At 52.2% G+C, this 14,301-nt stretch overlaps 5 protein-coding genes across 5 annotated transcripts; 3 read left to right on the top strand and 2 right to left on the bottom strand.

Moving 5' to 3' along the window:
* The first annotated feature begins 408 nt into the window (after nt 1-408).
* LAESUDRAFT_729859 (uncharacterized protein) lies at nt 409-1,180 on the top strand. Its single transcript, XM_040909725.1, has 3 exons — nt 409-598; nt 656-793; nt 850-1,180. The coding sequence occupies exons 1-3, from the start codon at nt 458-460 to the stop codon at nt 1,075-1,077; spliced, it is 507 nt and encodes a 168-aa protein (XP_040760606.1). The 5' UTR covers nt 409-457; the 3' UTR covers nt 1,078-1,180.
* Nucleotides 1,181-2,914: 1,734 nt separating this feature from the next.
* Nucleotides 2,915-5,075, top strand: LAESUDRAFT_729856 (uncharacterized protein). The gene is made up of 11 exons (XM_040909724.1): nt 2,915-3,202; nt 3,264-3,298; nt 3,364-3,527; nt 3,600-3,696; nt 3,752-3,849; nt 3,911-4,005; nt 4,114-4,256; nt 4,307-4,322; nt 4,377-4,425; nt 4,487-4,518; nt 4,572-5,075. The coding sequence occupies exons 1-11, from the start codon at nt 3,177-3,179 to the stop codon at nt 4,897-4,899; spliced, it is 1,083 nt and encodes a 360-aa protein (XP_040760605.1). The 5' UTR covers nt 2,915-3,176; the 3' UTR covers nt 4,900-5,075.
* Nucleotides 5,076-5,181: 106 nt separating this feature from the next.
* On the bottom strand, nt 5,182-6,658 carry LAESUDRAFT_393456 (uncharacterized protein). The gene is made up of 2 exons (XM_040902289.1): nt 6,560-6,658; nt 5,182-6,505 (listed from the first exon to the last, which is right to left on the bottom strand). Exon 2 carries the CDS (start codon nt 6,427-6,429, stop codon nt 5,362-5,364), a length of 1,068 nt encoding a protein of 355 aa, XP_040760604.1. The 5' UTR covers nt 6,430-6,505; nt 6,560-6,658; the 3' UTR covers nt 5,182-5,361.
* A 668-nt stretch (nt 6,659-7,326) lies between these two features.
* On the bottom strand, nt 7,327-9,893 carry LAESUDRAFT_815059 (cytoplasmic protein). The gene is made up of 8 exons (XM_040914653.1): nt 9,549-9,893; nt 9,271-9,357; nt 8,877-9,217; nt 8,674-8,828; nt 8,290-8,618; nt 8,169-8,238; nt 7,882-8,118; nt 7,327-7,825 (listed from the first exon to the last, which is right to left on the bottom strand). The coding sequence occupies exons 1-8, from the start codon at nt 9,770-9,772 to the stop codon at nt 7,487-7,489; spliced, it is 1,782 nt and encodes a 593-aa protein (XP_040760603.1). The 5' UTR covers nt 9,773-9,893; the 3' UTR covers nt 7,327-7,486.
* A 456-nt stretch (nt 9,894-10,349) lies between these two features.
* LAESUDRAFT_762511 (uncharacterized protein) lies at nt 10,350-11,866 on the top strand (the record flags this gene model as incomplete). Its single annotated transcript, XM_040913119.1, has 5 exons — nt 10,350-10,754; nt 10,806-11,390; nt 11,450-11,528; nt 11,593-11,683; nt 11,755-11,866. 5 exons carry the CDS (start codon nt 10,350-10,352, stop codon nt 11,864-11,866), a joined length of 1,272 nt encoding a protein of 423 aa, XP_040760602.1.
* Between the last annotated feature and the right edge of the window lie 2,435 nt (nt 11,867-14,301).

The raw sequence follows: 14,301 nt of genomic DNA, 5'->3' as shown, positions 1-14,301 counted from the left end.
CGTCTTCCAGTGAACGAACGCGCACCACCGCTTCGCGTGATGAGCGTGCCGTGCTGCGTACATTGGCGACCGGCACGGCTTCGCTGCAAAAATACGCTTGTAAACACCGATAATGATAGACACGATCTGTGTAATTGTTTTGGATGGCTTATGGTCAACTTTGTCGGCGACGCGGTGGTACCGATATATATGGGATATCCTCAGCCACAAACGCGTTCAGCCACAGACGCGTACAGACCTCAGAGTTAGCGCGCGAGAAGCCATATAAGTATATGGCCTCCTCCACCAGCGTTGTATGACATCATTCGCGCTGTCAGAGTCTCCTGCGTCATGTATCCACGTTCGCCTAACTCGACGTATATAAGTAGCGTGTACCGCGTCCTTTTTACCACACATCACTCTCCCCAAGCAATACTCCACGACATACTCCATCGCTCTCTACAACAAACTGAACGCTATGGCACCCACCACCGGATCTCTAGAACCAACCGCGAGCAACGACGCGCAGTCGTCGGTCACAGGGGTGGCAGGTAATGACTACCCTGAGCAGAGACATGCGGGTGCTGTCGGTCTCGGGCCTGAATATGGCAGAGGCGTGGTACGTTCATCGATTTCTCCACAGGACGCTCAAGAAATTGACGCTTATCTTCGATAGACCACCGAAGATAAGATCGTAGGCTTCAAGGAGGAGGTCAAGGGAAAGATCCTGCATAAGCCCGACGTGGCCGAGCGTGGGCGCATGATGCGTACGGGTGAATTGAAGAAAAAGCATGAGGAAGAGGAGAATCGCAACGTGAGTTACTCACAGGATATATTTGCATCACAATTTCCTTTGCTGACACCGGATAGAATCCATTCGAGACCGTCGACGAGGACCAGAAGAAGGCTGGTGCCACGGACGACATGGTTATGCAAAGCAACGACAACCAGCACGCATCCATGCCGCCGGGCGTGGCCGACTCTTCACACCCCACGGACAGCGACAAGTACGCTGAGGCATCGACTATTGCGCCAGAAGGCTCGCAGGATGCTGAACGTCAACGAGGTGGCGATCATGCGTACCGGACAATTGGCTGAGTGAAAGAGCGATGAAGAAGGATGTTTCAATCGAACAATGTTACCAGTAGATACCTCTTGTATGACGCCAGTTATTCTGCCTAATCCCAAATCTATCGGCCTCATGAGCACCCCGATGGCACCTTAGCCCTTTGTCGCTTGAAGTCGACAAACTAGCCGCGACCTCTCATCCGTTTCACCACGCTGCCAATCGCGTTGGACGTATCCTTCTCGCTATATGCTATTATTAGTTTCGCGCAGCTCGAAACTAGTTTACAATCGTTAAGTCGGCCTCGAGTGCAGAACAGATCATGCTGAAAATTGATCGGGATGAGACCCGCTCTGCGTCAGCAGAATCGCAAAAGCCCGGTCATGGCGCCGCAGATTCTATGGACCTCAAATATCATGCGGAGATTGTCATGCATATATGTGGCTCCGCGATTGAAATGAGATATGTGGAGGATCGCAGGCATCAACTCGGCATAACTCGAATGCAAGGCATTAATCCCACGTTACATTGTCAGTAACTCAACCAACGTAAGTGCCTATCTCCAAAAACTAGACGTACCTGAAGTCACCGCGGAGCTCTGTACAGCCGCACAATGAGCTCGAGTCGATAATCTTCGTGGTCCCAATAGGGATGAAAGTTAGGCTGCCATCTCATAAGAGAGCGGGAGAGGAAAGTCGCGGTGTCGCTAGCTCGACAGCAGCTTTCTACCAACGTGAAATGGGAGCAAATACTTCAGAATCAAACGCAAATAGTTGTCACTTTGGTCCAGCAGGCATGTTATGCGTATCGCCGCGTCTCGCATCTCAGGCAATGAGCTGCATGCTTCAGAGAGCACTTTGTATTTCTGGTGCATACCTAGTTTAGAGACGGTCAGAGTTCTCAGGAGGCCCGCTGCCGTACATAGTGAGTCGGAAGAGGAATCACCGCGCAGCGCCTATCCGTTGTTTATGACGCGATCACGTGCTCTATTTCATTTTTACGAAATCATACTCTCAACCCGTCATTATATACAGGAAGAGATCGTGGTGCAATCTACGACACTGAAATATGCACAAGATGTGGAGCGTAGAATAGGGTAGGAAGGGCAGGGTGCACGCCGGTAGGTCACCGTAGTGTTTGGTGAGGGTCACGTGCTCTACTCGCATGTCGAGACCTCGATGCCCGTCCGGCTTTCTGGCTTGCCCGCATCACAAAGCTATAGAGAGTAGTTCTTGATATAAAAGCCGACATTTTCAACATCCATTTTTTTGCAGCTTACCGGTTGTCGATGCCAACAAGTCAGCGGTTTGAGACATCATGCTGCACCTTGTACTATTGAACGCATGCTGAAGTGAACTCTATCAAGTGGGGTGTTTCAGGCCGTCCATTGTCCATGAAGTGATGAGGCGAGGGAACGTTTGTGCATTCTGTCAGTTCAATCAATCCACACCACATGCAAAGAAGAGGCTAATTGGCGTAGAACCACGCGCATGTCTTCTGTCGGGAGGCTTTTGTCATGCAAAAGGAGAAGATAGGACATTTGCTGTGCGTTCTCCACGAAGTCATGCGGTGCAACAATGCAAATGTAGTCGGGACTTCGGCTTTTTGAGATGAACATGTGGTTCCATCACGATCACTATGATCTCTTCCGGTGATGATCATTTTCACTCATCGTAACGATCTCACCAACTGTCTCACACGAGCTGCCAGAAAGTTGTTCGCGACATCGTTAGGTCTATCGCCAAAGTCGTCCTCGTATAGCCTCCTTCACCGACTGGATTCCTAGGCAGGTTCGTGAGTATCATTGACATTATTCGATGCCCACTGCTCACGTCTGATCGCCACATGCAACCACGGCCGCAACCGAATAGCGTTAGAACAACAGAGGCAACCGGTGCATCAGCGCCATCCATGATCTACATCAGAACGGACTGTGCCACAGGAAACCCGGTCAATATCACGTCAGCAGAGTTTGGCGAGTTCCGCCAGCACCTCACCGCCCGCGAGACCGCTCAAGAATGTTCCGGTATTCTCTCTCTGCGTCAAATGGAGACTATAAGAATGCATATGAAGGACGTCGAAGGCTCGAAGGCTCGTCTATTAACTTTTTGAATGCCCCGACGTTGGCTCGATGACAGACTCTGCTGTAGACCAAGCGTAAGACATCATCATCTCTGGCATGTCGATGATTGTCTCAGGCTCACATCTGGGCTGACAGCTTCGCGACAGCTTTCTGCCAAGCAGCGATCACGAGTGAGTGTTTTGACGATTTTCTAAGAGTCACAGAACTTGCAACTCATGAATGCGCTGATTAACAGCTGTACTGCTATACGATTACGGTCTCACGTTCGGACAAGAAGTTCAACACTTTTGGAATGGTCCACCTTCAAAGTCGGCGATCCTGTTCTTTTCGAACCGCTTCGCACTATGGTGCGGTGCCATTGCAACCGGGTCAACCTGGATATTCTTCGGGTACATCGTTGTAGGTCATCCAGCAATACTCACCTCCAGATGTGTCCTGTTTTAGTAATTCTTCGCTGTTACTTTTGTCAAGCATCAGCGTTCTGTTGACTCAGACATGGTTGAAGTTTGTAATGTGATCAACATCATGGCGATTTTACTGGGCTCAGTGCCGTACATCATATGGGCAGGTGAGCCTTAGATACGTGCACTGCATGATAGCTTTCTAACTTGGGATGTTTCCAGCATTTTCAGCTCTCCGCGTTTACGCTGTGAGCGAACGTGCCTGGAGCTGGACAGCACTAGCATTAGGAACTAGTCTAGTCCCGTTCCTTGCGAACGTTGTAAGCACAGATGTCCAGGTATAATCCATCACGCTTTCCATCGCTCACTAGATTTTCGAAGTGGTTTGCAACCAAGCAATCGTGTAACCCGGATCAGATAGTGTCGCTCTGGCTGACAACACCACATTTATCTACGTCTTCCGCAAATATCAAACGGTAGTTATCTCACAAATATTCAGATGGACGTTGCTGACTCGTTGCCACAAAGAGGTAGCCACGATGCTTTCAGTCTGTCGGACGCTTACAAACTATCCGAATGCTGACAGTGCTCATTGCCACTCGGGTGTCCAGCATACTGTCCGATCTCATGGTTCTATCTGCAACTTGGTATTGCACATACCATGTACTCCTGCCGAGAAATGATTCAAATGTCAAAACCTCCTTATCAAAACTCCTTCTTCGGGACGGTAGGTGCACGATTGTATGTATACGGAGCACAACTAACCAGTCTATTTAGGGTCTCTGTATTTCTTGTGAGCATAATCAGATCAGAGTCAATATATGCGGTCCATGACCAGCCATGCTAGGTTTCTCCTTGCGCTGAATGTATCTCATACTGTGATATTCTACATCTACGTATGTCTCACGCAAAATTCGCAAACGTTACCAAGACACTGAATGCCGTTTTTGTGGCTAGGACATCGACTTTCTAGAACAATTTATCCCGTCGTGGGTAACCATTTTTCCGCACACACCTCTACGTACTGACGTCAAACGAGTAGAAGCATGATTATCATCATTTCCCGGTTCATGCTCAAGATACGCGAGGTTCATTTCTCCACGGAAGACCCACTGGCCTCAGACGACGCATCTTACATCGATGAAGAAATGCCGTCCACATATTCCCACCTGTCGACCGTGATCTTCCATCCAAATACTCTGGCAGTGCCCGAGCCGGCAGCGCGAGTATCAACGCGTGCAAGAGAGGATGATCGGGTCGAGTGTGAGCAAGGCGTGCATATTGGAATTGACCACTGCAGTAATCATGGAACGGATGTCGAGCAGGCTCGGAATTCAGAGGGAAGAAAGGAATGCTGGTGCTTCTCTTGAATAGATTCTTTTGATATGTTGACTATAATCGAGATTTCTGGTCGCTTGCGATGATTCTGCCACTGTAGCCTATCTGTCTCTCTCTGTATCGTATTATAAACGTATCATCATTTGCCAGTCTTCGTACATATGTAGTTGATACGATGTTTTATCCTTCTTGGATCACCAAAGTCACGCCATGAGTACACACGAAGACAAGCGTAGCGGATGGAATCGAAAGACGCCTCAACGTTCTCCGACGCGTCTCGGATCATTGTCTGAAGCATTATTCACTCTAGATATGCGGCATGCGCAATTTATAATTTTTGAAGGCACAGGCCAATGTATATGAACGAGTATAGACCTAATTTTCCTATACACCGATGTGCGATACGTTTTTCTCTACCTAGCTATAACATCTCAAACCCATCTCTTACACTAACATCCAGGGATGTTATCTCATATTTGTGAAGGTTATGACGATCAGAACTCAGAATCGTATCCTTTCTCAAGATCACCGAAAACGTCACCCCACAAGCCCCATCCCCCGCGCGAACGGTGACCGTGACCGAAGGCGTGCGGCGGTAAGCCGTGCAGGCGTGCCTCAGGGTCCCACATCCCAGGATACCGCGGCGGGCCGTGCGGATGCCCTCCAAATCCTCCCTTATCGACGCCGAAGTGACGATGTCCTCGATGGTGGTGGGAAAAGGGAAATTCGTCGCTCAAATGGTCCCACGAGGAAGCACGGAACCGACCGCGGCCGCGGTGGTCATGGTCGATGCCTGAGGGAGATGGGCCGCGTGCATCGTGATGAAAGTGGTGGTGGCCGCCGCGGCCGCCATGACGGTGTTCGCCAGGGGGAGGAAGAGAACGCTCCCGAGGTGCTGGTGAGTGCGGCGGCGAGCCGGCAGGGGAACCTTGAGCATGAGGGCCAGGCGATGCCGAGTGGTGTCGGTGGCCCGGAGGGCTGCGATGAGCCCACGCACGTCCTCTGCCCCCGTTCATGAAGCCACCGCGCCCGCCGTGGTGACCACCTCCGCGCGAAAACATACCAAAGCCACGGCCGTGATGACCGTGGTGGCGACCGAAGGCGAAGGGTGAGGGGCCTTGCGCACCGTTTACGGCATTGCGCATGACATTGTGCATGCCGTCTACGATCTCAGGGTGCGAAATGACGACGGCGGTGATAGACGCGATGAGTGTAGCAACGTCGTTCGCGAGAGCGACAGTGGGGTCGACGTCGCCATCCTCGGACTCCTTATCGCCCCTGCGCAGCTCATGGACGTTGAAGCGAATCAACCGCTCCTTATTCTCATCGGGAGCGGGAAGGGTGCGGTAGAGGTCCTGCAGCTCCTCCTCAGAGTTGAGTGTAATCTCATCGTCCTCGTTGTCGACATACGAGACAGCGATATCAGCGCGGGGAATGTCGTACAAGGACTCAATGCGGGCGGAGAGCTCAGCCCAGGAGGGCAGTTCGGTGAAGACAATCCTGCGGATGGGACCGCTGGGAGGGCGAGTAAGCTTTACCTGAAGGTTGTTGTTGGAAGACATGATTCGATGGGGGGTCGACTGAAATTGCCCGGTTTATATAGCTGAAAGACAGCCCTTCTGGAGTCACACCGAAATGCTGCGCAGTGGCTGCGAGATTCAGCCGGATTCTACTATATTCGGTATGACATACCATAAGTGGACACCACGTAGTGCTGCGGACGTTCCGCTTAGTCAAATTCGACCTAATTCCAATTGCTTTTCCTCGCTCGGCATCTAAGGTGACGCGTACGGTCGGCCATGGGCAGTGGAGGACGGCACATGGTCACCAATGCAGAACGATGCTGTGAGCGACGACATCGAGATTCGAGAACGGACGTGCCTTGCGACACAAGCCTGTACATGCCGGTTGGCGTGTTCATGATGCCCGCTGACATGCACCAGAGAATGGCAGCGGTAGATGATGAATGGTTGTGACTCAATTTAATCCATGCGAATCGAGACAACTGAAGATAGAATGCAAAGGCGGACGATGCAAGCCTGGATCCGAGCAAATTGGCCACACGCGGTGCCGCTGCAGTCAACTGCAATGAAATCAGAGTCTACTGTAGCAACGATGAGTTAAGGGAACAACTCACTGCTGCACCATGTGGACTCTTCATGTAGAAATTTCCGACCATTCCAGTCTCAGCACTGATCATCACCTGCTATCACTTGAAAACCGGATGATGATGGGCAGTTTTCAGTCTTCGGCGGAGTGAAATAGGCGACCTTTGCATGGAAGCTGTAATAAGTAGTACTAGTGATGCGTTGTAACGACGTCGTCCGGTCGTTACGACACCTGGCAATTGTGCTGATTCATCCCACGCAAAGCGCGCACCAATAATGAGCGCTTCAATGTTTAATAGACTACGAAGGCTCGGTGAACAGGCAAAGGAACATCATTGCGCTCCCAAAGCTCCCAAAACATGTCAGAATTCCTGATTGATTCGATTAGCAGTCAATTCAATTTATGCAAGGCTACTTCTGTATCAGTTTAAAACATTCCAACTTACTTCGAATACATGTGTCTCACTTCCGAATTCATATACTCTGCAAATTCTTGTTTACTCCACCCCACTCAGAACGCCGCCTGCGCTGCCTCCCTCTCTGCCAGACTACCCCTCGGCGCCCACGCCTTCACATGGCTGTGATCCGGGTCCCCGTGCTCGTAGCTTGGATCCGGCGCACCCCATGCACCCGCGCCCGGCGTCTCGATCAGCAGCCGATCGCCCTTGCCCATCCACACCGTCGCCTTCCCGCCGATATTGACCTTGCGCGGCTGCAACGGGCGCGAATGCGCCTCGTCGTAGTCTTCGGGAAGGTCGCCGTCCTCCCTGCGCGGCTGCTTCACCCATGTGTTGCGCCCCATCGCGCCCGGCTCGCCGCCCTCCATGCCGTACGGCTGGCGGGTGCGGCGCTACAAGGATGTGAGAGGTGAGGAACGTCGGCAGAAGAAGAGGGGGGAGAACACACCTCGGAGAGCATCGAGACCTGAAGGCCCTCGGTGAACTCGAGCTCGCGCACGACACCGTCGCCGCCGTTCCACTTGCCCTTTCCGCCGGAGCCCGCGCGGAGGCCGAATTGATGGACGAGGACGGGGTAGCGCCGCTCGAGGATCTCGACGTCGCCGATGCGCGTGTTCGTTATGTGCGTGTGCACGCCCGAGGTGCCGTGCCAGCCGGGTCCGGCACCGGAGCCACCTGCGATGGTCTATCGGCAAGCGGTGAGAAACGGGTATGAGCGTAAGAACGGAGATGTACCTCGTAGTAGCCCCAGCCGACGACGTTGTTCCCGTCCTTGTCTTTGCCCCCCGTGCCGAACGTCAGGTTGCTACGGTAGTCGCTCAACGTCGCACTCGGTACAAATATGATCTGCACTCACTTCGTGCAACCCTGACTAGCAGCACATGCATGGAACGCCTTCAACACCACATCGACCAGCCGCTGGCTCGTCAATACATTCCCGCCACACACCGCCGCCGTATGGCTCGGCGAGAGAAGCGAGCCCTGGGGAATCTTGACCGTGACAGGGACGAGGCAGCCCGCGTTGAGCGGGATGTCTTGGTTGAGCATCGAGCGCATACAGTAGATCACCGCGGAGTGCACGACCGAGATGGGCGCGTTGAGGTTGCCCCGGACCTCGCAGCCCGTTCCCGCAAAGTCGAGCACTGCAGAGCCATCCTGTTCGTTAATCACGACTTTGAGTTGGATCTGCAGGAGGAGTGTTCTGTGAAGTGAGAACTGAGGCCGCGGGGAGGATACGCACAGGAGAGCCGTCGTCGAGGTGATCGACCGCGCTGAGGGTGTTTGACCCGGCACGCTTGGCGACGTCCTTAAGCAGCATGCGCACAGATTTCTCGGCGTTGGAGCGGATGTGGAACATGTATTCTTGTACGGTCTCCAAGCCGTAATCATCGACAACTACCAACTATAAGCTGTCATCTGCGAGTTGGAGGAAAAATTACTGACTCGCTTGAATGAGCTGGATGCCCTTGTGGTTCGCGGCAATTTGGGCCTTCAAATCACTCTCGACGTCCCTCAGGTTTCTGCAACCCGAGCTACCGGGGTACTGTGCGGGTTTGTTGACCATGTAATCAACGAGCCCATCGTGGTCATACACGCCCTCGCTGACGATCTTGAAGCTGACGATATTGGCACCCTCCTCGAAGATATTCGTCGAAGTGGGCGGCATGGAGCCGGGCAAGATACCGCCGATGTCGGCATGGTGCCCTCGTGAAGCGGTGAAGAAAATGATCTGGTTGGTCTTGATGTCGAAGACAGGCGAGATGATCGTGATGTCTGGTAGGTGGCTAGTGGATTCCGTCAGCGAGATGAGGAGATACAGAGGGAGATGAGCACGTACGAGCCTCCGGCAAAGGGCGAGTTCGTCATTAGCACGTCGCCTGGCTTGAGGTTCTTTCCGTATAGGTTCATCTGATACTTGACGGCACTGGACGTTGTCAGTCACGTTTTGTGGATCATGGAGCAACGAAGGGCAAGGAATCCTGAAACCACCACAATAAGGCTTATAGTGCCTATGTAACACTTTCTACATGATCGCGAACCGTTGCAGCGATCATACAACAAACATGGCATTGAAAGGTCCGACGGCTAGTCATTGGTCTCAGAAGCGAAACTCACAAGCTCATGGATCCCAGATGGATAGGGATGAACGGCGCATTGGCCACGAGATCGCCATCCGGGGCAAACAGCGCACAGGAGAAATCCAACCGCTCCTTGATGTTCGTGCTGATGGCAGTCTGCTGCAGCGAGCGGCCCATGGCCTCTGCGACGCTCATGAACCGGTTGGCGAAGAGCGTCAGCAGTATAGGATCCGCCTTTTTGTAGTTTGGCTGAGAAGACATGGCGGTGAAAACTGTTCAAGATCGTCCAACAAGTACGAGGAAGGCAAAAGCTTATATGTCGTCGAGAAAGGGGTAAAGGCATCGAGTCACAGAGTGCAATGATTTAGCTATCTTCTGCCAGTGCTATCATGTCGTGAAAGGTACACACGGAGTTTAGATCGCACACCGTTCCTGCGGATCAGGAGATCTAGACGGACTTGATCGCCGTTCTGAGCAGTGGCGATAACGAGAAATGAGCATGAAAATGAGAAATTGAAAGCGACGGAAGATGCAATTTATGTAGCGTCGATGCCACTGTTCATGCGATCAGCGATGTTTTCTGAGATGGCAAGGCGGACAAGCCTCGCTCAGAAATGCTAATGAATCGTGAAAGGGAGAAATTGAAGTCATAGCTCCCGTGACAATGATCATATTGGTCGCGCGCCTCCTTGCTCACGGCTGAACAGATCTTTCGAGCTTCGTTTTCCTCAAGCATTGAGGCAACCTCAACTCTGGCTCAGATTCACCGTCTCCCGCATGAAAATACTGTATTTTGTCTTTCTCTGACTGTCTTAGCCTCGCAAAAAGAACTTTCATCATGTCGCAAACCATTGCCTCGGTTCTCGACGCTCAGAGTGCTCTCCTCGAAGCCGCCTCCGAGGCCCTGCCTCACCAATTCTCGCAATGCACTTACCCACTCGGGCCTATCCGCCAGGCAGTCTATCTCTGCTTAACCTGCAAGGAACCCCGCGGGATCTGCTCCGCCTGCTCGATAGCCTGCCACAGTGAACACGAGCAGCTCGAGCTGTTTCCAAAGCGCCACTTCCGCTGCGACTGCCCGACCCAGGCGCTCCTGCATCCCTGTACACTGCACAAGGCGCTCGAGGAGCGGAATACGGAGAACCTTTATGGCCAGAACTTTCAAGGGGTATTTTGCCGCTGTGGGAGGCCGTACGATGCATACAAGGAGCGCGAGACGATGATCCAGTGTCTTGCCTGTGAGGTGCGCACTGTCCGGTGCAGGTAATGCGATGGCTCACAACACGCGATGCAGGACTGGTTCCACGAGTCGTGTCTGAACCTACGAGAGCGACCTCTTTCACGTGAGCCAAGTCCACAAGTTGCTGAAAACGAGGCACGCGAGGGAGATGACGCGGTCTCTGAGGCGTCGACATCCGGTCTTCCTCCGCCGCTCGTCAGTGCGGATGACTACGACAGCCTGGTCTGCAGTGCTTGCGTACGCGAGATTCCGATACTTAGGCGGTACGCTGGCACGCCTGGCGTGTTAATGGTAATACGGGACAACCCAGAGGGACCATGGAAAGTTATAGGCCGACAAGATTCTCAAGATGAGACGGTAAATATCCAAGAAAGAGAGAGCGAGGTTGGGGAGAAGAGGACGCATTCCGCTGACCCTGCTAGTGTCCCTGAGGCGAAACGAGCGCGTGTCTCTCCCGAGCCGGAAACGAAGGGAGCCGCCTCTTCACCGTGCCTGGCGCCGCCTCCGAATCCAGTTGCTCAGGATATCATCAGCCGTCTACTGTCTGAATCAGATACGGCTGCTTCTGACGATTCGCTTGGAAAAGGCGACATCTTTCTCACGGAAGGCTTTCGGGAGCGTTGGTGCAAGTGCCCGGCAGTACGTTCTTTGCACTTTAGATCTTACTTCTCCAACCTGATTGATGACTTACATCGCAGTGCTTGCCTTCACTCGAAAACCACTCTTACCTTCTTGCGGAAGAGGAGACTTACGAACCGCCGGAAGACCCAGACTCGAGTACGTCTTTGCTTCTAGACAATCAATATATTACGACATATTTCTGACTGCATCTCACTAATAGAACTGACACTGGAGGAGCTCGGCCTGCGTGCGCTGCAGCGCCTCCCGCGTGACAGGGCGATAGAGGGGATCCGCGCGTTCAACACTATGCGGTACGTGGCTCTTACTTCAGCGAAAAATGCTCTGGCTCACTTTCTCGGGTCCTGGATTTGGCCGACTGCAGAGATGAGCTGATGAATCACCTTCGTCCGTTTGCGGAGGAGGACAGAGAAGTGACTGAGGAGGATATAAGAGCGTTCTTTGAGCGGCGGTTGCAGGCGAACCCGGCAGAATGAGACGTTGTGGCATCTGTCATTTTGGCTGCGTCGGTGAGGAATGGTATTGCGTTTACAGGGCACTGAGCTCGTCCTTAGTATACATATCAGCCGTTGATGGACTCCATCTGCCTTGCAACTTGTTACTAGCATCGATCGCAATGACATATTGCGTTAGTCGGGCATAATTATGGTTAAGTACAAGGAAAAGACATCAAATTCAACACCTCGACGCTGAAACACGACGTCATCTAGATATATCAGGAGATAAATAAGAACAGAAATAATCCTCGCAAGGAGTAGAAGGAACCCCGAAAACCGTAGTCAGCGCGAGAACCGATGTCGGTGTACATCCGCTTAGCGCCATCAGCTCTACACACCGAGGTCGCCTTCCAATCTTGCTGCGGGATGGGCTGGATGCGACAGGAAGGATAACGTGTGGGTAAATAAGCTGTGCCACAGTACAATATGAAGATGTAAACGGACTTGCCAACTCTGTATCTGAACTACGGGCAGGTAGTAAACAGCCTTGGGATACAGCGATTGACACCGTGAGCATGCCAACTAGAAACATTATTCAATCAGCCAGTCTTCCGAACTTGCGACTCCATCGCCAGCATGGATGATTTATTCTGTAACGCAACACACATTAGGTCCGATGACCATTGAGCTTATTCTACAAGCGCGCTGTCGAGTAAACTTGACCAATCTGATGCAACACGCATCAGTCTTCAGCTCGATCCATTGTCAACAGCTCACCTCGTATGCTTTACGTCAACTACTGCTCAGTTTCTCCAAAAACCGACTTCACGAGGACCGTCAAATCCATCGCTTCGTGGGCATTGTACTCGCGAAGAGCACGAGAGGGAAAAAATTGCGAAATTTCTGACAGCACGAGAGTAGTCTGAATCGAGTTTCGCATGAACAGGGCATCTCCGACAGTCACCCCATCATGCGAGCCGCGAAGTGCACTGAAGGACGAACGCGGCGCATCAAGACCCCAACACATCAGCCCTCCTCGTAGCCTCTTTCTGCAATACCCAAACGCGAGTCAGAGCAAAGCAGGGGATATTACTCACATTACTCGTCGGTCAACACCGACGCGTAAGTTCGTGAAACATCCCATGCGCTCGGGATTACCCAAGCACAAAGGTGACGAAAGAGGGCGTGCGGTGACTGACACATTACTGCGTTCGCCCAGTCCCACGACACCTTTCAAGTCGGTCGTCTCAAGCCCTAGCGCACGTCCTTGAGCCGCGTCGAGCTCTTCGGGACCTATGAGACACAGACTGGAGTTTCTGGTATGTCGCACGATCCATTGAGATTGGACTCTGTAAGAGTCGTTCCCGGGGACTGGAATACTCAGACCTTAGCCCGCTCACGGAGATAGAGGCTCGAAAGCCTCTTGTACGGTGTGAGCATCGCGGCTTTCCTGCTGTCAGAGAAGGATGTTGTGGGAAGCTAGCCCAGCGCTCACTTTAAAACGAGTTTACTCGATTAGGTAATCAGCCTACTTATCCCGATATGGGCGCTTCGGGGAAGACTCTTGGCTCACTCGCTTGCTCTCCACTTTTGCTTGAGTATTGACTTTGAATTTAGATAATGAAGTAATGAATATTCAGTGGATGCAAGTGGCATTCTTGATGAAAAAGGGAAACTTGAATCACGCCGTAACACCGTTTCGATGTAAGTAGTACCAGACTGCTATTTTGAATCATCGAGATGCGCGGGGTCACTGTATGGTACACGACCAAGATCATTATTGTATTTCTATGAATCTGGTGAAATCTACGGTGTGTTACTCGCTATATGAAGCCCATAATCATGAGTCCGTAACTTGAGATTCGATATCGATGTCTGAGTCTAACGCACCCCCTCCCTTGTCGCCAGAGAGTTTCGGATCTGGAACGGCCGATGTATTTGATGTAGAAATCTTGGTCAACCAAGCATGCCCCGACATGCGGGAAGGGACCGATGTACGAGTGTGGTCCAGTCAACTTGAAACTGCGATAACAGTGAGAACGGACCAACTAGTATCATAGGCTACAGACGGGAGATTACAGACAAAGGAGGAGAGCTCACGGTGACATACCCAGGCGTATTGTTTCTGGGAACGTGGATGGCCACCGACACTGAAGCGACGAACCAGCCGTATGCTAGACAAAACGCAAGCTGATGACAAAGTTGTGGGGTCTTTGCTGCAGGTCACGGCCTTGATCATGGCGGAAGATACATAGATACGTCGGTGAGGGATGAAAGAGTAAGTGACGATCACTATGATGCAACGGCAACGAAGCTCACCCAGCATTTCGACCTCAGAATCGGACCAGCCATTAGCCGTTATAGCTATAATTGACGAGAGCAGCCGATCAGCCGCGAGAGCACACACCAGCCGTTGTAATGGGAGCAAAGGGGAGTGCATGAACCAGCCATTCGCGATGGAAGGGCGAAGACCA

The sequence above is a fragment of the Laetiporus sulphureus genome (assembly GCF_001632365.1).
Source record: "Laetiporus sulphureus 93-53 unplaced genomic scaffold LAESUscaffold_45, whole genome shotgun sequence".
Lineage (NCBI taxonomy): Eukaryota > Fungi > Basidiomycota > Agaricomycetes > Polyporales > Laetiporaceae > Laetiporus > Laetiporus sulphureus.
The sequence above is the reverse complement of the archived record's forward strand: the minus strand, read 5'-3'. Positions and strand labels throughout refer to the sequence as shown.

Coding starts and splice junctions, on each gene's coding strand:
- LAESUDRAFT_729856 (XM_040909724.1), top strand. CDS start 3,177: ATGACAGACTCTGCTGTAGACCAAGC. Junction 3,299..3,363: donor CTGCCAAGCAGCGATCACGA/GTGAGTGTTTTG, acceptor GCTGATTAACAG/CTGTACTGCTATACGATTAC. Junction 3,528..3,599: donor TATTCTTCGGGTACATCGTT/GTAGGTCATCCA, acceptor ACTTTTGTCAAG/CATCAGCGTTCTGTTGACTC.
- LAESUDRAFT_729859 (XM_040909725.1), top strand. CDS start 458: ATGGCACCCACCACCGGATCTCTAGAACCAACCGCGAGCAACGACGCG. Junction 599..655: donor CTGAATATGGCAGAGGCGTG/GTACGTTCATCG, acceptor TATCTTCGATAG/ACCACCGAAGATAAGATCGT. Junction 794..849: donor AGGAAGAGGAGAATCGCAAC/GTGAGTTACTCA, acceptor GACACCGGATAG/AATCCATTCGAGACCGTCGA.
- LAESUDRAFT_393456 (XM_040902289.1), bottom strand. CDS start 6,429: ATGTCTTCCAACAACAACCTTCAGGTAAAGCTTACTCGCCCTCCCAGC.
- LAESUDRAFT_815059 (XM_040914653.1), bottom strand. CDS start 9,772: ATGTCTTCTCAGCCAAACTACAAAAAGGCGGATCCTATACTGCTGACG. Junction 9,358..9,548: donor CATCTGGGATCCATGAGCTT/GTGAGTTTCGCT, acceptor GACAACGTCCAG/TGCCGTCAAGTATCAGATGA. Junction 8,119..8,168: donor TCGGCTGGGGCTACTACGAG/GTACATCTCCGT, acceptor GCTTGCCGATAG/ACCATCGCAGGTGGCTCCGG.